This window comes from Xyrauchen texanus, chromosome 43 (assembly GCF_025860055.1).
Source record: "Xyrauchen texanus isolate HMW12.3.18 chromosome 43, RBS_HiC_50CHRs, whole genome shotgun sequence".
NCBI lineage: Eukaryota > Metazoa > Chordata > Actinopteri > Cypriniformes > Catostomidae > Xyrauchen > Xyrauchen texanus.
Window position 1 is genome coordinate 14,672,833 of NC_068318.1, and position 22,231 is coordinate 14,695,063.

The following is a 22,231-nucleotide window of genomic DNA, read 5'->3' on the forward strand; positions in this document are numbered from 1 at the left end:
ACATCACATTTCATATTCCACAAAAGAACGAAAGTAATATAAGTTTGGAATAACATAAGGGTAAATAAAAGATGACAGAATTCTCATTATTGTGTGAATTATCCCTTTAAAATGATAATTATCTTTGAATTTTTATGCAGTTTAATACTACACTAATAAACCATACTTTATATCCTACATTCAAAAAGAATTGTCAGCATTTTGATCATGAAATCTTGATCCACATACGCATGCCCTCTGCTGAGGGATAAATAGAAAACTCAAAACAATATAAATCAATGAGAAAATTAAGAAAACATGGGCTGATCTATTGGAGTTTCAATAATACTTTTTTAGTTCAGTGTAGTTTAGTAATAGAATACTAGCATAATACAAACTGTATACTACACAGTATGCACTGTCTATAAAAAAAAAATTAAACAGATTTGCTGAGTTCGAAATAGCACACTTCAATACTACTCTTACTTTTTCTCAATTCAGCAGTATATAGCTATGGTAGAAAGTTGGAAACAGTAAGAGTAGTAGTATGCCATTCTAGAACTCCACACTGTAAACCCTTATGTTGAAAAATCAAGTTTTCTTAATTAAGTATTTCTTGAAATGTCACGTTTTGTGCTCATAACTCATAACCTTTTATTTTAAGTGTTAATAACTCAAACAATTGAGTACAAAATTGTACTTTAACAATTAACAATTTTATTAACAATTCATAGAGGTTTTAGCTCTTTTGTAGTATTTATAATGTTTTTTGTTGCAATAAGTTGTTTCTAGTGATGTCACCATTATGATGATCTGTGTCCCCTTTGGTCAAGTTGGACCCTGTCAACACTCTCGCTTTTTATGCATGTGCAACTGAAGTGAAGGTATATATGCATTTCTGTGGAGAAATAAGTTTATTTAATGATTGACCTAGAATCAGTTATAATCGTCATTATTTAAACTCTATGACAAATACTTGAGTACATTCAATTCAAATTAATATGTTGAATCAACATAAATTAAATAACATATCTAAGTTAATTCTACTTGCATCTAGTTACATTAACTTAAATAGTGCAGTTCTTTCTAAAGTCATGTGAAAAAGATGAAAAACTTTTTCACCCCATGAAAGAATTTGTCTTTTTCAACATATGGATATTATATATTAATTTTAAAATTATTGAGAGATGGAGGTAATATAATAAACAAATAAAACTGAACAAATATCTTTTTAAAATTATTCATAAAATGTACTTTGGTGAGGAAAAGATAGGAAACCCCACAATTATTACTACTTAAAATGCATAAAATTAGGTGCACCACATCAGGTGCAAAAGATTAGAACATCGTTAGAGAGGATTGTGGAGGAGCCATTCCACTGTCTGGAAAATAATTTACAAGTGGAGAAAATTTAAAACAACTGCCAATATGCCCTGGTCAGGCCTTCCTAGCAAGGTCAGCCCAAGAGCAGACCGCAAGATGATTAAAGAAGTCTCCAACAATCCTAAAATGTAATCTCGGGACCTACAGGTAGCACTTGCCACAGTAGATGTCAAAGTACATGCATCTACCATAAGAAAGAGACTGAACAAGTTTGATTTGCATGGGAGGTGTGCAAGGAGGAAACTCTTGCTGTCAAAAAAATCATCAGGGCAAGACTAAAGTTTACCAGAGAACTCTTAGACAAAGACCAGGACTTCTGGAACAAAGTGCTTTGGACAGATGAATCCAATGTTGAATTGTCTGGGCACAGTAACAGAAGACGTGTGGTGCAAACCAAAGACAGCATTTGAGCACAAGAACATCATACCAACTGTGAAGCATGGAAGTGGAAATGTAATGGTTTGGTGCTGCTTTGCTGCAGCAGGGCCTGGCCATCTCACTATCATAGGGTGCTTGAGTAAAAAGTAAGACCATCTGTCCGAAAATTGAAGCTGAAGCGGATTTGGACTATGCAACATGACAATGATCCAAAACATTCCAGTAAATCCACCAAGGAATGACTCAAAAGAAAGAAATGGAGAGTTCTGGAATGGACAAGACAAAGCCCGGATCTTAATCCTATTGAGATGCTGTGGGGTGATTTGAAACAGGCTATAAATATAAGAAACCCCTCAAACATCAGACAGCAGAAGAATTCTGCATGAAGGAGTAGGAAAAACTTTCTCCCAGTCGATGTCAGAGACTGGTAGACAGTTATAGGAAACATCTTATTGAGGTTATTTCAGCCAAAGGGGGCAATACCAGCTATTAGGGCATAGGTTGTCCTAACTTTTTCCTCAGTAGGTATTGGCATCTTTGTACATTTTTTGTTCAAAAAATGATCATGGTTAAAGTTTCATTGTTTTTGGTTCAATTACATCCCCTTTATCTATAGATATTGTTTGAAAGAAGATCAAATATTGATATGTCCATATTTCTTAAAAAAATGACTAAATATTTAATGGGGTGGCCTAATTTTTTCACATGACTGTGTATGAACGCCAAGTTAAGTGAACATATTTACAGACGTTTTGGAGATGCCATTACTCAATTCAATTGAGGGAACGTGTCACATTCTCAATTGAAGCATCATGTAAATGCCATAGTGTTTCATTACAGATCCAATCCATGAAATTTTCATATCACAGTCAGCCATGATTCATTTATTCTCCAAACAAAAGTGTCCAATAATGGAGCTACCCTTGAGTTAACCTGAATATTTCCTTGTATATTTTACTTTTAAACTGAATGTATGAAGTTCACTTTTCACTAGTTATTAAATGTTATATAAGTTGTGATTTGTGAGGTATTTTATTGCACTCACATCCTAAACTATAAGCGTATACAAATAGTGTGTCCATATTGGCCACACATTCAAAGGCACACTGCCATCTGTTGGGCTCAGAGTATAAAGTACAGTGGTAATGAAGTCAGGAGAGTTTATTTGGTCTGAGTCTGCTTGGGATTATGTCCTGGTATCTTTCTGTGATCCATTTTAGATCTTAGAAGCTATCAATTTTAAAGAAAAAATATTTTGTGTCCCCATAAGTTACTTTTGACAAAGGAAACATAATTAAAATATTTCAAGCACAAGCATTTACTTATTCCCAATAGCCTCAATTTTGAACTCAATAATTTGAGTTATTAGTACTTAAAAACGTAAGTCTATGGATGGTAATGAACGTGCCTTGTTTTCTTCAGACATGACGCAGGCTTTCATGTGTCTTGCACTGATGAGAGGCTTTTGTCTGGACACTCTGCCATAAAGCCCAGATTGGTGGAGTGTTGCAGTGATGGTTGTCCTTCTGCAAGTTCCTCCCATCTCCACACATGATCTGTGGAGCTCAACCAGATTGACAATTGACAATTAACAAAGGCCTTTCTTCCCGATTGCTCAGTTTGGCTGGGCAGCCAGATCTAGGAAGAGACCTGGTTGTTCCAAACTTCTTCCATTTAAGAATTATGGAGGACTCTATGCTCTTAGGAACCTGCAATGCAGCTGAACATTTTGTAGCCTTCCCCAGATCTGTGCCTCAACACAATCCTGTCTTTGAGCTCTGCAAGCAGTTCCTTTGACCTCATGGCTTGTTTTTTGCTCTGCTATGCATTTTCAGCTGTGAGACTTTATATAGACAATTGTGTGCCTTTCCAAAACATGTCCAATCAATTGAATTTGCCACAGGAGATCTCCAATCAAAGTGTAGAAACATCTAAAAAATGATCTAGAGAAATGGGATGCACCTGAGCTAAATTTCAAGTGTCATAGTAAAGGGTCTGAATACTTATGTAAAAAAAAAGTGTTTTCTTTTTAATAAATTTGTAAAGTTCAGAAATAAAAAATATGGTTTTAACTTTGTCATTATGGGGTATGGAGTGTGGATTGATGTAAAAAAAAAAAAAAATGTAAAAGCATTTTAGCATAAGGCTGCAACATAACAAAACATTTTTTACATTTTTTTTTTTTTTTTAAATAAAATGAATGCACTGTATACCTTGAATGTACCAGAAGTTGCATCTGCCAAAACCATATATGTACATGCTATCCTTTAAAGTCTTAAAGTGATACCTATTTATCTTCAATATCTAGATCATGAACTTGGTTAAACTAGGTTTAGTGCTAACTGCTAATTTAAATAAGTACATTTTCTGGCAGTGTACTTTTAGTGAATTTTAGCATATGAGAAATGTACAGCTTTGTAATAATCCTCCAAATTCATAGAGGGAGGGAGTTGTCATGGTTTTATGTGTTCTTGTTCATGTCTTTTATTTTGGTAAAGTAGTTCAATGCCATGTTTTTTCTGTTTCAATGCCATGTGATCTTGTCATGTGTTTTCCATGTTCTTGTGTCTTGTCCCCATTGTTTCATTAGCTTGTTAGTAGTCTCTTTATCTTATTTAGAGTTGTGTGTGTTCATTGATTATCGTTGTCATGTGTTCTCCCAAGTCCAAGTAGTTAGCCCTTATGTTTGCCATTGTCCATGATCAGGTATTGTTTATTTAGATTAAGATTCAACTTTATTGTCAAATTCATGTTTTTTTTTTGGTTGGTTTCACATTTGGATATATCACTCTTCATGTAAATAAACTGCACCTGGGTTCTTCACTTCATCGTCATCATCAGCCTGTCATTGCCAGCATTGTTACAGAATACCTGACCACAAAATGAATCCAACAGTTCAGCTTCTTCATTTATGTCAGGGGAATCGTCCCCTGGAGGAATATGTAAAGGACTTCTGCGCTCTGGCCTGCAGGGTCGACTTCAATGAGATTGCCCTCAAGGACTGTTTCCATTTTGGGCTGAATGAGCCGGTCTCCTCACTGATGCCTGACGGTTGGAGTACCTATAGCCTGACTCAGTATATTGACCTTGTCCCACTGATAAGTGGTTCATCGTTCACTGTGGGGGAGGCGGATAATGAGAAAGAGTCCCACATCATGGCCGCAGAGCCAGCGTCCCACGTCACAGCTGCCGAGCCAGCGTCCCATGTCACGGGCACCGAGCCAGCGTCCCATGTCACGGTCACCAAGCCAGCATCTCATGACACAGCCGCTGAGCCAGAGTTTCACGTCACGGCTGCCGAGCCAGCGTCCCACGTCAAGACCGCCGAACCAGCATCCCACTTCACGGCCGCCATGTCATGTCACAGCCACGCCTGAGTCTGCTCCATGCCATGTCTTTTAAACCAAGTCAAGTCAAGTCACATCAAGTCATGTTTAGTCAAGTCAAGTTCATGTTTATGTTTTATTTTATAGTCAAGTCAAGTCAAAAAATTTTTTGGTTTCATATTTGGATATATCACTGGTGTAATCATACTGTATGTAAATAAACTTCACCTGTGTTCTTCACTTCATCTTCTTCGTCTGCCTGTTATTGCTAGCAATTTTACAGGAGTAAGGCCTTCCCAAATGCTTGACTCACAAAAAAGCATTTATTACTTATATAATACTCTTCTTTAGAGGATTAAGTAATGGGAGCATTCTCCATTCATAGACTGAGGTTGTACAATTAAATAAAAAAAAATTACATATATGTATGACTGACACAAGACAGCCACAGAGTTCTAGATGGTTGATTTCAAGTGGTGGAGCAGGACCACATTATTGCAACTGATTCAGCATTATAATATTTTGGTCACAGGTCCAGCCTCTAAATAAGGAAACACTTAAATCTTTGGAATACAAGGTTGTAAGAAATGCAATGTTGCGTCTGTCTTTTTGAAATGCACACATAATGGATTGCAGAAATTACACAGGATCAAGTGAATAAAATTGAGAATTGAACATTTTTGTTATATCAGTAGCTAAAGGCTGTGCTGAATATAGAAACAGATTTTACACTATGACACAAAAGGCTGAAAGAAATGCTGATGGGATTAAAGGGATCTGGGGTCTCAGCCCTGCAGATGTAGACACAAACACGTAACATTACTCAATGTCTGCATACACAGGGGTGCTCTGTCAATTATTTACACCGGTGGAGTGCATGTTTCAGCAAAGACACACACTGTCCCCTTTTGCAGTCCCTGAGCAGACTGCATCTGACACAATTTACATATTAAATACCATATGTACCAACTTGCTTATTATAGCTGTGACTACAACATCTCAGTCTTTAGAAAGATAAGTAACAAAAACAACACAGTTTTAGTGAGAGAAGAAGAACACCTAGAGCAACCAGGGGGAGGATCAGTGAAGGAGGATGAAAGCAAAGACAGAGAGAGAGAGAGAGAGAGAGAGAGAGAGAGAGAGAAAGAGACTTTGACTTTTAAAACTATTTTAATCAAACAACTAGTTAAAAACAACAAAGCATATCACCAATTAGACCATAACTGTCCACACCACAAGAGCATTTTTCACACTCCACCTTGCATGAAAAAAAAACCATATTTGTTATTTACAATATGCATGTTTTACAGCAACTCTACTAAGGATTTAAACATTCCAACCAAATCAATATTTGTCCCCTCATTTTTACAATTGTGGGATTCTAGGATAGCCAACTTCGTCTGCTCTACTAGAAAGTTACCAAGTGTACACTGTGCTTTACATTCTTTCTTGTACTTTAAACCCAAAATGAACAAATTATTTGTAAACATAAAAACAAGCTCAGTGAATATTTTGTTTAACAGTTCAAACAAAGGAGTTAATCTAAATCAATCAAACAGTATCAAGAATATTACAAAAAGGACATACAGATAAAACCATTCCATTGAAATTTGACACAAAACTATTTGTTGCCACAGCACAATGGCGTACTCTCAACTGGAGATCTCCAGATCTCTTGGGAATAGGGGGCTTATACAAACACCTCCATGATGGAGTTATTTCTGAAGATAGTTACTGATATCCATTTAGTATCAGTGCATCTTTAGTTACTGATAGATACTCTAAATTTAGTATCAGTGCATCTTTAGTTACTGATAGATACTCTAAATTTAGTATCAGTGCATCTTTTCAATTGAGTATAAAACAAGGATTTCACACACATAAAATACAGCATCTTCTTTACAACATTTTAGAACAATACATCTTTAAACCCCTTTAATAACAAAGTATTATTTAAATCTTCATCCAATTCAAAATTATTTACTCTAAGATCCGGAAACGTCAAAGGTGTTCTCCACCATTCTCAATAAAATTGTTTACATAGGTCAAGAAAGATTTGAGGAAAGGATTTTTTAAGATCCTCAATAAACCCTTCAACATATCTCTCTGATCTAAGCCCAAATTGATCAGTTATTGATCTAGTCGTATGCCATTGACCTTTTGTAGAATCAATTAAATAATTGCCAGGCTTGGAAAACAGACACATAAAAATTTTAAAGATACCCACTTATTTTTTAAACAAAAGGTTTTTCAATTAAGAATAACTGCTTATCTAACCCAATTCCCCCAATATTTTGTAAAATAGACAAACTATATGCAATCTAGGGTTTCTTATCTGAAAAGTATAGCAATTTGTTTAATGTTTGAAGTCTCATTGTATTAACTCTTGCCTTCAAATGTGTAAGTCCTTGTCCTCGTTCAATCACTGGGAGATATAAAACTCCAGGAGTAAGCCAATGATATCCATCCCAAAATGTTTTTACAAAAATAAGTAGCTCTTCTGGAGGATCTAACACTGTAAATCTATGCTATAACTTTGAGGCTGCCAAGTTGTTAACAATTAAACATCTCCCTCTAAAAGATATCTTTGGAAGGATCCACCTCCACTTCTGTAGTCTCTCCGTAACTTTGTCAGCTAGGCCTTCCCAATTCTTTTTTATGTAAAAATCAGTTCCTAAATATATCCCAAGAACTTTAAAACCATCTTTAATCCATGTGCATTGTTGTGGAAGCCGAAGAGATTCCATATTTCACCACTCACCAAGCAGCAGGGATGTACATTTATCCCAATACATTTTAGCAGATGTTGCTTTCTGAAAGATGTTTAAATTAGAATTCAAAGCAGTCATATCATCAGTGTTTCTAATAAAAAATATAATTTGCATATGCTGTCAGTTTTACAGGTGGACTTTCTGGAAACCTAGGAAAATCAAGTCCATACAATCGTTTGGAAAGATGACAGTAAAGGTTCGATAGATATTGAATATAAAAGTCCTGAAAGAAGGCATCCTTGCCTTATGCCTCTTGTTACTGCAAAAGGCCTAGTCAGGCAACCTCGAAGCATACTAGATGTTTCACTATATAGCAGTTTGATACAAGAGACAAATCGTGGGCCAAAGCCAAAGGCCTTCAAAGTCTTTAGTAAGTATAAATGGTCCACTCTGTAAAAAGCTTTTTCCTGATCTACAGACACAAGTCCAATATAATTTTGATGTTTTTTGGCAACCACAATAATGTCTCTTAACAAACAAAGTTTATCGAAAATTGTCCTTTTGGGGATACAGTATGACTGATCCTCATGAATTATAGTTGCCAAACATTTCTTCAACCTATTGGTTATAGCTTTTGGCAGTATTTTAAAACCAGTACACAATAATGACACAGGATGCCAATTCTTTAAGTATCTAAGATCCCCTTTTTTGGGGATTAATGTCAGCACTGCTCTTCGACAACTCAATGGTAGGATACCTTGGTTACAGGACTCCAGAAAAACGTTATGCAAATCTTGTCCAAGCACATTCCAAAAGCTTTTGTAAAACTCAGCAGAAAGACCATCCAATTCAGGTAAATTTGCCACTGTTCAACCCCTGCATAGCACTTGACAGCTCAGAAAATGTCAGAAATCTCTCCAGCTCCATCTTCTCTTTCATAGACAACTGTGGAAGATCTAGAAGAAGTTCTTCAACTGCTACTTCATCACATTGTTCTGACTGGTAGAGTTTCTCATAAAAGGAAATAGTAAAAACTATTTCTCGTTGATTAGTAGATTCATCAGTTTATGAAACAATTTCTGCTCTCTTGACTTTTTCTCTAATCCAAAAAAGAAGGCAGTTGGAGCATCCATATAATTGTACTTTATATATCTTGTTCTCACAAGAGTTTCCTTCTCCTGTTCTTCAAATAAACCCTTCAAAAGGCATTTATTCACTTTGATGATATCAGTTGATAATAATCTTCCTCCATCAGTATTGTAGTTTTGCTGAAGAATTTCTTCCTCCAATATTTTCATTTTCAAGTTTTCAGTATTATGTGCAGTATATTGTTGGCAAAAAGTCTTTATCTGCACTTTTCCCAAATCCCACCACTGACTTAGAGATGTATAACTAGATCTCTCTTCCCTCCAAGATTTCCAAAAACAGCCAAAAGTGTGCACAATGATGTGATCTTGAAGTAATCTATTATTAAAGTGCCAGTGTGACTGATATGGTTTAGGTGACAGGACATACATAGACATGGAGACGTAATGATGATCTGAAACAGATGTTGGTGAGATACAGCTACCAAAAATGTTTCCTTTGTTACACTCCTCAACATAAAAAAGATCCAGTCTCGCAACAGAGACATTATTTGAATTCATTTTTAGCCAAGTAAACTGTTTAACATGAGGGTAAGCATCCCTCCACAAATCTACCAGATTATGTCTATGAACCAGGATGAGGTTCCTCGTGGTTCCTATCTAATTTATGATCTACATTACAATTAAAATCACCACCTATTACGACAATCTTATCTTGAGAACATTTCAACAATTCTTCAGAACGTTTTTCAAAAAAATCAGTACGCTCACTTCCTATATTAGGAGCATAAATGTAAAAAAAAGAAAAGATATTATTGTCTATCATTAAATCAGCTCGCAACAAGCATCCAGGCATTATTTCTAAAATAACTCATCATCTTTTACACGCTTTGAAAATATAAACGCAATACCAACACTCAGATTTGTACCATGACTTAGGTTAATGTTGCCCTCCCATTCATTTATCCACTCTGCTTGATTACAGGCATCAGTATGTGTCTCTTGTAACAAAATTACATCTGTTCTTTTGAGGTGCAAGTTCTTAAATAAAGTAGCTCTCTTTCATACATCCCTACAACCATTTATATTCAAGGATCCAATGTTAAAGGATATCATCAGGATTTAAAAAGAGAAGAGATATAAAATGCAATACTGATGTAATTTACATGATAATTCTTTAGGGGCTTTTCTTTATTCTTTTTCTGACAGCACTCACAAACTTCTTTAGTCGATAATGCTTAGGCTGATCCAGTTCTTCTAATGTTGCTTTCTTCATGGCTATTACAGAAGATTCAATAAAAAGGAGTTTAATTTAGGAAAGAACGTTTCGATCTTTGGCTTTCTCTGATTTTTTTAAGCATTCAAAAAAACAATTTAGTTGTTCCACGGTATAATAACAAGACATCGTACCTTCCTGTGAATTAAATTCAGCCAAATCATCAGTAATTAAATCCGAACACTAGCGATTGTCTTTTCAGTCAACAAATCAGTATCAGTTACTGACTTTAGGCCCATCTAGTTCTCTGGGTTGTTCAATCCACTCTGTCTAGCATCAGACATTTTCACATCTGTCTCAGTGATCTCAACACTACAACCTGGATGCAACTGTTCTCCGACTTCAGTAAGTGTGGACTTTTCAGCTTTCAAATCAGCTGTTGCGGTTTCATTACTCACTTCATCCTCCAGAGCTCTGCTTTGAATTAAATTCAGAAATATTCCTTACATTTTGAGCCTCTTTAACCACAGGACAGGCTGTTTTAATTTGACCATGTTTTCCACAGACAAAGCATTTCATAGACTCAGTGCTGATACAGATCGTATAGTCTTTACCGAGCACTGTTAATTTAACAGACACCTCAAGCATTGCAAATTCAGCATGTAGAATCATGATAGCCTGACGTCTGAATGACATGACATGTTTCAACTCTGTGGTTTTCAAACTCAAAAATCAAAAAAAGAGGAATCATTTTGATCGGCCCAACCAATTTTCCATATAGAGCTAAAATAGACTTGAATGCTTTATCAGTGAGAAACGGAGGTATGTTTGACAACATCACCTTTTTCGAGAGGTTAGATAAAGGTAACACTGGAACAAAAACATCCTGGACAGTCAAACCACACTCAACTAAATGATTAACCATTTCAACTTCTTTCAGGAATACAACCATTGCTTTATACATTCTAGAAGCAGACATGATGTTTTGTGCACCTATTTCTCTGCAAATAGCAACCAAAACACTGGATATTGATTCATCTGCCGGCGTGCACTCAAAATCAGCACCCTAATGCCCTATCTTCTAATCCAAGGCAATATTCAGAAGAAATAAACCCGGAAAAGAAGAAAAAGTTTGAAACTCACTCAATACCATCACACACTCTTTCCACTTGCTCCCCACAGTCACTCCGCACATGCACACACACAGAGAGAGAGACAGAGAGAGAGAGAGAGAGAATGAGAGGAAGAGTGAGAAAGTGCTGTTGTAAAAGACGGAAAATATGACGAATATCAAGTTAAGTACCTAGTGAGGCAGTACAGTAACTTAACTAGGCAAAAAAGAGACTAATGCAGCAGGCAATATGTTAGATAGATAGTACTATATATAGTTTAGTATATACATAATAAACTCCTCCCTTCTCTCTAATTTGTTCCTTTCACTCTGAACTGTAGTATGTATAGAGATCATAATAAAAGTGTTTTTCAAAGTCATACTTGAGCCCTGGGGCGCTGCGCTTAACTGGTCAATGATCCATTTCACCAGACAGCATTTCATGAGGGATTTGTGAGAGATGTGTGGTTTCTGCCCCTTCCCGTCGCTCTCCCTCTGCCTGCTGATGTCTCCATCCCGCACGTTGGAATCAGCCATCAGACCTCCATCCATGCCCTTCAGTCCATCTGTCTGGAGCAAAGAGACAATGAGAAAACACATTGCAGGAGAGCAGATCTTAAAAGCAAGTCAAGGAGGTTGAGCAAAGTAGAAAGCTTAGGAAACACTATCTTTATGATAAACTAAGACAGATGTCAAAATCCAGCTGTATTGTCAGGCTGCTTGCTTGGTAGGGCAGCACTGGTGTACCATTTTGTTTTTTACCACAGGCATTGTGAGATGGCAGCAGTTGTTACATAATGACATTAGAATTTTAGTTAAACTACACTGTAAATGAAGAAAGCATCAAAGTTGTTTGAGGTGAGACACACATTATAAAGAGATGCAGAGATGAATGCATGAAAAAGTTAAGTCAGAGAGAGAAAAGTGTCTAAAGCATAGTAAAATACATTATATGAAAAAAAGAAGAAAAAAGAAAGACATTTCCTCAAAGAAATGTACTTGTGCTCTCGTCCTCATGGAAATGGACATACAGTTTCTGTGAGAGTCTGCTGGTGTGTGTGTGTATGTGTGCCTATAAGCGGTTATTCATCTTGAATGGCCCACACTTTTATCTTATTTCCTATTTGAATATGAAAAGACAGTAAGCATTGCTCTGAACATTCAGAAGATCACTAAATAATTAAAACTCCCTAAAAACAGCATTAATAAAATATCAGAGGCCAGCATCTTGGGGAGATTGTTTTTGAGGGCTAACATGTGTCAACGGCAAATATTGCCACAAAAGAGAATCTTACAACTTACAGGGAAAAAATCAAGAACTATAAAGTACATGAAACAACTTCACTATATCTTATCTCTCTTTCAAACACAAACAGTTTAAGGACTTTATATAGCTATATTGTGGCCTTGGTGGCTGACTGGTAAGCTGTGATAACTTAATTCAAAGATGACACACTGTACACTGCTTCAACCACTTCTAGACGCTTGGCTGACATCTGAGCAATCACTGAACTTGACCTGGCTGAACAACACAACAGCTAGCAAGGATCTTACTTGTGAGACGAAAATGAAACGCACCTATCCTAGTGGTGCTGAAAAACAAATATTAAACAACAAAAGAAAACGTCTAAATAGTGTTCCAAGAGTGACCTCATTCTTTGGTCCAGCATTTGTAACCTGTGCAGTCGTTGGCAGGCTTTTCCAGCGTGCTAGCCAAACAAGCGGCGGCCTGTCACAGCATGCTAGCCAAACAACTGGGGCAAGTGATATGGGAGATGATGCTAATCAGAAGAACAATGGAAATGAGAACCCTTCTACTCAAACAGGTGGTGGGAATAATGATGACCAAACTGTATTGTTTAATGAACTAGGACCACACAATGACAATTGTACTAGCACTCCAGCACAGGAGAAGGCCCTACTAGCATTCACAGAGACTGATCCAGCACCAGTGGAGTATTCAGAATGTAGGAGCGACTCACTCTCATAGTCCAGGATCATGAGAAGTCAAATGCGCACCGTGCTAACATGGATAGCTGCCACGAGCTGGAAACGTGCTTGAGAATGCACAGTGCCACTGACAGCACGTACCAAGAAATGCAGATGCTGGAAAAAATACTGGGATGAAGTCATGAAGAGGTTCATTGTCATAGTCTGTCACCTTGCAGAAGGAAACTTTGCTTTCCATGGCCACAATACCACAATACATGAACCAAATAATGGGAACTTTCTAGGTCTGGTGGACTTGCTTGCCGAGTTCGACCCAGTGATGTTTGAATGCGTCAGATGAGCAGAGGAAAAAGAGACTGCTGACCACTACATGGGGAAAACCACAGAAAATGAGCTAATCACACTTATTGGAGACAAGACACTGGAAGCAATAATGAGAGGGTAAAACAAAATCAAATTACTACTCTGTGATAATGGACTGCACCACTGACGATGCACACATAGAGCAGCTCTCTGTGTCACTGCGCATTCTCAAATGCCAAGTCAGTGTCGGGGCTACTGTTTGTGAGCATTTTGTCAGTTTCCTATCAGTGCTTGACACATCAGGTGCAGGCCTAACAGATGTCTTCTTGAAGCATATGGAGAAGTTAGGATTGGATATCTCAAAATGCATGGGAGAAGCATATGATAACAGGATCAATGTGCGAGTGGAAAATAACGGGGTGCAGAAGAGGATGAGGGATATTAACAAAAAAAGCACTGTTCATGCCATGCGCCAGCCACAGTCTAAACCTAGTCATTGTAGATGCTGCAAAATCAACAATGGAGTCTATGAGCTTCTTTGGGGTGCTGCAATTGAAAATATACCAAATTGATGAAAACTTGTATCTTGTAGCTTGTTTTCTCTCCTTTATGTTTTTATTTTATTTTGTGTGGGGGGTAGGCCTCACATTAGCTCTTGAAACAGGCCCCCAGATGCTAAAGGCCACCACTGATCTAGAGCAGGGATGGGTAATTGGTGACCCGTGGCCCGTATATGGCCCTCTGCATTGTTGAATACGGCCTGTCGGACAAGACTGAGGATTGATTTTATTTCTTTGAAAAGGGATTTTTTAAAGATAGCATTCAGTTTATGATGTTATTGAAACTATTGACCAGAAGAGGTTGCTTATTCTTAGCAGAACTGCTGATCACTCTAGGATTCTAGCATTTGTATTAATGCACTAAAATGATGTTCTTGTATCCAGTATTGATATTGATGATAATATTTAGATTTTAACTAATACCTATAAGTTTTATTAGGTTGAAAATGTTGTCTGTTCATTTTTGTGTTTGTCCGTTGCAATGCATTTCTTGAAAATGTAAGTCTGATGTATATTGCTTATAAATTGAACATTAATCTGTACATGTGAATGGCATGTTTTAGTAAAAACAGTTACAAAATAATTATAATAGTTTTTATAAATATTGTTAAATTAAAATGTTAATATAGGTAACAAAATCTTTAAAAGATCATTGCATTAGTTGTGTATAGATTAACCACAATAATGAGGAAACTGAGTAAAAGGGTGAACATTGTTAGAGTGCGGATTTGCATTCCGGCCCCTTGGTAGAATGGAGAAAAAATGTTGGCCCTCGCCCCCTTCAAAGTTGCCCATCCCTGATCTAGAGTAACACTAGTTGAGCAAAATTTAGAGCAGCGCTTTCTGAGCCTATTCTAGAGCAGCTAGTACTGAGCTGATTCTAGAGCATCTATAGCCGAACAGGTTCTAGAGCTGCTAAGCAGATTCTTGAGCAGCACTATCTGAACATATTGTAGAGCACATGTCTAGAGTGACACTAGCTGAGCAAATGTTTCAGCTAAAGTAGGCTTGCAAAAAAACAATTAAAGGGCAAACTCCTGACTGTATAATAAAGGAAATGGAGAAACAGTGGAGAAAACTGCACTGAATTATGACAGCCGATTCCTAAATGTCTCAAAACTAAGCACAGCAAATTAATACAGAGGAAAGCAAAAACATAAAATCATTTAGACAGTACATGGATGTTTGGAACCAAAGTTAGATGAATGCTGATGTAAAAAGCTGACTGTAAAGGGATCAATGGAAAGGAGGAGGCGAGAACCGGCTTTTCATTATAAATAATAGTTTAATGATAAACTTAAAAGACAACATAAACACACACATGACGGACATGTCCGTAAACGATCTCTCTCTCCCGCACGATCCTCTGCAGTCGACCTTTATCCCTCACGGTGGCATAATTAGCCTAATACGGGACTGGGTGTGTAGGATCACGACCCGGCCCCGCCCTCTGCCCTGCCACACTGACAAAAATAATATGTCCTCAAGATACTTTATTGTTACGCTTCCAAAATGTGGACACGTATGCTTTCAGTCCCACTAGTACTCTGTACTTTGGGTGCTTTTCAGATTCTATTAAGAAATGTTCTTGTAATAAATGTTCTTATTTAAGGTTGGGCAAAATGTTCACTGAATTATTTAATAATAGTCACAGTTATATTGTGTTTGAATCTCATAACAGTTTCTTCCCTCTGCCAACACGCAAAGCCAATATTAAATTGAATCAGTTAAGACTGTGAGGCCCTTATGTAGTCTAAAGCTGCATCTCAATTTTCAATTCAATTCAATTCTCAATCTCCTTCTTTTTCTAGGAATAATGATCAAAAGGATGAGGATGTCAAGGAGTTGGCAGAAATGTGCCAACAGTATACTGTGGTATCGACTTGATGTAAGCAACACATTGAAAGATTATACACTACTTGCTTTAAATAAATATGCCAATGGTCGAAAAAGATATAAATAGACACAGGAAGTACAAATTTGGCACATTTTTAAAATAGCTTACATCTCATGTGTTGCAGCTGGATTTAAAAAAAAATAACAAGGTACAAAGGGATTTCAAGTCTTATATATACCTCTGGTTTCAGCATCTTCTTGCAAATAGGAGAAGCAAATATTTCTGCTGACTCCACACCAATTACTGGTTACTGGATGTTCCAGGAGCAATAATTCTTCTGCGAAAAACAATCTATAAACTGTCACGAAATGTCAAGCAAAAAGGACAGTATCAGTCAACAGACGTTTGAATGCACAGTTACTTTGCCAACTATTACATAATCTGTGCCACCATTGTTGTTGTAGGTCACCATGTGAATACCTGTGTTTGTGTAATTGTCTATGTTCTTTGTTTTCTACAATATAATGTATGAGAGAGAACTTGTATATAGCACAAATAACACCAGCATGCTAGGAATATGCAAAGTTATAATGTAAAATATTAAAACAAATCTGATAAAATTATTAATTTAGAAATGATATACAGTATATTTAAGTCATAATGATGATTTTGAGAGATATAGAAAACAATGTGATAAAGTCCAAAAGCAAAACCCATTGAACGAACGAAATCTGGAAGAGATATTAAAATATAATATGACCCTTTTCCCAAAACTCTTCAATTATGTTAGCCAAGGAACATGAAGGGCAGGAATGATATCAAATTCTTGACACATTCTGCTCTAAAGTAGTGTAAATGAAGGCGTACTCTTAAACAATAATTACTGGTTATAAGAAGTCACTATCCAACAAACTTGGTAGATGAAAATGGTTTAGGGTTCTTCCTAAGACAAATACTGAGAGGATGCCCAGCAAGATCAATAAATAAACTTCAATTGGTTCAAAATGCAGCAGCCAGAGTGCTGAATAGAACCAAGAAATATGATCATATTAGCCCCATTTTATCATCGTTACATTGGCTACCTGTTAAATTTCATATTCATTTAAAAATTGTCTTTACTACGTACAAAGCTTTGAATGTACTTAAGTGACTTTCTACCACACTATATTCCATCATGTTCATTACGATCGCAAAATTCCGGCCTGTTAATAGTTCCTACAATATCAAAATCAACAAAAAGAGGTAGATCCTTTTCAAAAAGTCTCCCTAACACTGTTCGAGATGCAGACACACTCACTCAGTTTAGGTCTAGACTAAAGACTCACCTATTTAGCCAGTCACCCACCTAATATATCACTCAACTCACAATTAGGCTGCTTTAGTTAGGTCTGCCAGAACCAGAAACTAGAAACATTGATTATGATCTATAAATCTGCAATAAATTGAATGGCATCTATGCTAATATTATTCTATTTGTTTCCCTGTCTCAACCTCAGGACTCGTATCCTGAGGTAACCAGAACCGGTTGGTTCCTGCTTCGTGTTGGACTCCACTGCTATGTGTCTCTGAGTGATGATGACTAATAGCAGCCAGTGCCAGCCAAACATAACTTCAGTCTATTACGATGGACTTCAGAGGATGAACTGATGCCAACTCCAACCACAAGACATGAGATATTTCATATGCCACTGCCTGAACCTTGGATTTAGGATAGACCTCAACGAAATGACCTGCCGGCTGAACTGTGATGCACCTCACTGATCTCTGCCTGCATCAAAATGGAATACATAGACTATAAACCAACAAAACAAAACCCTTCATCAGCCAACAAGGACAATGTATCTATGTGAACTTCTGCAGTTAATCCAGGATGGAATTCAAAGACATTAGCATTAATCTTACAGTTCAAACAAAATCGATGTTTAAACACTGACCCTTAACACTTACTTAGTTTAATCATTTTAAACCATGACTTGCACTATAAGTAATATTGCCATTATATTCATGATGTTAGCCAGAGGGGAACTGGCCCCCACAGTGACTGGTTATTTTCTCCATTAACCAACATCTGATGGAGTTTGGTGTTCCTTGCCACAGTTTAGTTCTTCGGCTTGCTCGCTGGGGTTATAAATACAATTATTATTTAATTATTTATTTTTAAACACAATTCACAATCATATTTTATCATACTACACAATGATGACTCATAAGACATTATAAATATTACAGTTGAATTTTCTGTTAATACATTATCTTCTGTTGCTCTGAAACAATGTGTGATGTGAAAAGTGCTATAAACACTTATGTCTTCATGATATAGAGCCAACCCCCATTATTTAATATGAGCAATGAGCCTTCAGACATTCTTAGAAACCCAAGTAGGCCTATGATTCAACAAAGCAAGCATTGATATAAATGAGTTCGACATTGTGCTCTACAATAAAAAAGTTATAAGGGTCAACTAATTTATTCAAAAAGGGTCGTTAGTTTACTTTCCAATTCATTTGACAGGTAGAGTATTTGCCAAAGTAGATCCGATAAACAATGGAATTATACTTCGAAAGAAATTCTTACATGTGATCGAGTGTACAATTCATTCACTATGTCGAAAATGATGAATTAATGGTTAAGCTTTTCAAAACTTTAAAACCTCCCACGAAAGAATTATGTAGCTATTCCAATGCGTTTGAAAATTAATATTTACGAACGTGTGGACTGGCTTAAAGTTTCAAATAACTTAATAATAGATTGTTATTGTTAAAATGATATTTTATTATTTACATTACATTTTATCGGTTGGAGACTACATAATGTATCATTAAAACACATCGAAATATTTTCTTTTCAGTTTTTTCAGTTAAACAGCATCTTACCTGCATGATGTTTTGTCTCTGTTGATAACTATGTGTCCTTAGGAGTTTACCCGTTCCAGTCCTTTACTGTCTCTTTGATGATGGTCCGAGAGAGAAAGAGAGAGAGAGAGAGAGAGAGAGAGAGAGAGAGAGAGAGAGAGAGAGAGAGAGAGAGAGAGAGAGAGAGAGAGAGAGAGAGAGACGTGGTTGCACGTGATAAACGGTGGAGGAGCACATTGTTATTTCCAATCATTCGGTAAATTAAGCGTCAGTTGTCAGATTATCTGAAAGAGACAAACGGACTCACGGTCACGAAGAAGACAGATATTATTTATTTAATAATATAGTGATTTATTAGTCGAATGTCCAGTTTATTTGTATTGGTTACAGATGATTGACAATATCATCTCATATGAACATTTTGGAAATACTGACATCTAACTCGGCCTGCTTGGCTTGATTAACAGATGTAGTAGCTTTCCCTTGTTGTTTTTCTTAATAAATAAAGTAAATATAGTTTAAAACTAAGTGTTTTATTATAGCAATATTATATCAACAATCTGTCATTTTGTTCTCTGGATACTGATATTGGCATTGAAAAGCCTGTTGTTCGACCATTACAAATATTTATGCAAGCAATCCCTCCCTCGTTTTTGTAAAGCCATTATGAGGTCTAGAGGGCTTTGAATGACTTAAGCTATCAAAGGAATAGTTCACCCAAAAGGGAAACTTCTGTGATTAATTAATCACCTGTGTGGCATTCCAACCCTGTATGAATTTATTTTATTTTTGTTCAGTCCCTATTCATTGAATGGAAAAAGATGCAATGAAAGTAAACAGGGACTGAAGCTGTCAGTTAATAACTTTCATCTCCTTTTGTGTTCCACGGAAGAAAGACAGTCCTAACATAATGAGGGTGGGTAAATGAAAGAATTTTCATTTTCAGGTGAATAATCCCTTAAAGAATGCACCAAATGTACCCAATGCTTGAAATGTCTAAATTGAATTTGCCATAAATGTGGTAAAAGCACTGATTTTAACAGCAGTGATTAAGTCTATGAAATTTGTGGCAATCAGGTGCTCAGTAATTCTTTGTAATTTTTATGCATGTTAAAAAAGTGAAAAAAGTAAAAGAAAGTGGTAGATGAAGATTCTTCATTTTATTTAATTAACTTAATGGAGAAGAAAGGTCCCATCTGTGCAAGGCTCCTTGTTAAACTCATTCGGTTTCTGATTGTGCAAAATAGCTTTTATCTACACTATTCCCCCCAGTGCTTTAAAAACTTAATTAATCATATCCAAATGAGTTCACCACCCTGCTCTTTCACTTAACTGGAGGAGAAGGGTGAGCAACACTATTAACTCTTGCCACACTCTTCTGTTTGAGAGTGTGAAAAGATACATTATTTATTTTAGTCCATTTTTGGTTGCTGGACATTTGCTTGGAGATGAATCCTTCCTCAGACTAACTATAATTTGATGTCAGTTTTAATACTTGATATGGGTTAGCCTTGTCTTTGGTGTTGAAGACTTGAGTCCCCACAGATCTGAGTCATTCACAACATTAATAGCATTTTCATACCTTTTAGCAGACATTAGTTCTCACTGTTCACTCTTTAAAACTAATTGGTCCCGACTGCCTTCCTTCAAATCTTCCACAATCTTTAGTTGGTGGTTAATGGATATGTAGACAAGATGCTGCCTTAACACCTGAATTTGAGGACCTGGGGCTAATGTCTAAATGCATCTCAAAAGATCTGTATTGGTTTGCTGGTATTCAAGATTTCAGATTGTCAATTAAATGTCTCCTTTTTAAAGTTATTTTTTTTCCAAAAATATATAAAAATAATTTTGATGTGAAATCCATTGTGCCGAGAATGGTGCTCCCATGCAGTGTGTTTAATTCCATTCCACAAATAAAATATAAACTTGTGTTTATTGTAAGAGCATTAACATGCACAGTATTTACCCTAGTTGAAGTTATGTAAAAATTAACAATAGAAGTCAATAAACATTTTAAATATCAGACATCATGTTACCGTTGGTGTTTCATTTAAATATAGCTTGTAAAAGGTTTGTTGAATCTCTTGCAGGACAACCCAAAAACTTTGATTCCCAAAAAGGTGTTGTTTTGAAGAACTGAGTGAGACTGCTTTGACAGTGTAGCATCTATAACATTGCCATCAACTAATTCAATCACAACTGTAAAAAAATGTAAATGATTCACACAACTTTCTGGAAAATAGAATACACAACAATGCACAAATAAAGACATAAAAATGCATTCTCAAAAAATGTGCTTACATTTGTCTATTTTGCTTAAATATATATTTCGAGATTACACTCGAGATTACACTCAAGATTGATGTCTACTCAAAAATATTTTTAATATACGCTCTTAAATTTAAAAACAAACTTCCATCAAATTGAATTGAGAAATCTTTACGAAAATCTTATTAAAAAGAAATATAAAAACTATATTTGAAATTTTAATTTGAAATTAAAAAAATGTGAAAATAAAACAGTACATAAACAAAGAAAATAGGCTTAAATATTTTTCAGCGGACCATCACATTCAGAGTCCTACATGTTAAGTATAATAAGTGGTGAAAGGTTAATGAGCCTCCATATTACTCTTCTATATAGAAAACATAAAATATATAGTATTACAGTATTTACAGTACATAGGCCAGTGCTATCATACTGTATACATGTGAGGTTTACAGCAGCTTCAGACTAAATCTCTAAGATAAATGTTTTTTTATTTGGTTTAAAATCTAAATTGTAGATAATCTTGCAAACTTGGCTTCTACTGGTAAATTGAATTGAAAATGCAATTTAAAAAACATTGAATTGGGCTGCAAAGCCATTGAAACCCCTAATTAATATGATTCCTGAATGCATAATTTAAATTAAGGTACCAATAAATAACAAATTTGGACAAGCAAGCATTTCTTGTAATTTACAGTGTGCATTATAGTAGATGTGATCCTGTATCATGCTACTTATGGCTGAAATCATACCGCAGAATCTGTGACAATTCCTCGGTTGTTCTTCACACAGCTCCAGTATGAAAACAGTCATCTAAAACAGTCATCTATCTTGATAGTGAACCACTGTGCTCAGTCATTCATCTCTATGTTACAAAATTTGTAAACTGTTGCTCTGCATAAATTTACAGATGTCCTGTTTGCATATATAGCCCAATTATGCTGGAGGACCACTATCATCATCACTATCTATACGAGATCCACAGGGTCTTCATGCAATTGCTCCTCACAAGAGAACCAGTGGCTGATACGTGAATGCATCACAAAGTATCTTAATGTGCGATTCAAATATCTAAACCACCTTTTCACACATAATACCATATAAAGTGATTGACCCATCAATACAAAATGAGATCTTTACCATATTTACCATAACTATAGGTATATATTTACTATATACCTATAATTATGCACCTAAAAGAGACCTAAATAGTTGCTTTTCCCTCTGCTGTTTACTTACAGCGGTCAGGCTTCAAGAATCAAACTTTAT

General features: G+C 36.1%; 1 protein-coding gene across 1 annotated transcript in view; it reads right to left on the reverse strand.

The window, feature by feature from the left end:
- LOC127635949 (calsenilin-like) overlaps positions 1–22,231 on the reverse strand; it is a 132,010-nt gene that overhangs the window by 19,989 nt on the left and 89,790 nt on the right. The window contains exon 2 of the mRNA XM_052116258.1: positions 11,573–11,759. Coding sequence (XP_051972218.1) covers positions 11,573–11,759 — 187 coding nt within the window. The remainder of the gene's footprint in view (positions 1–11,572; positions 11,760–22,231) is intronic.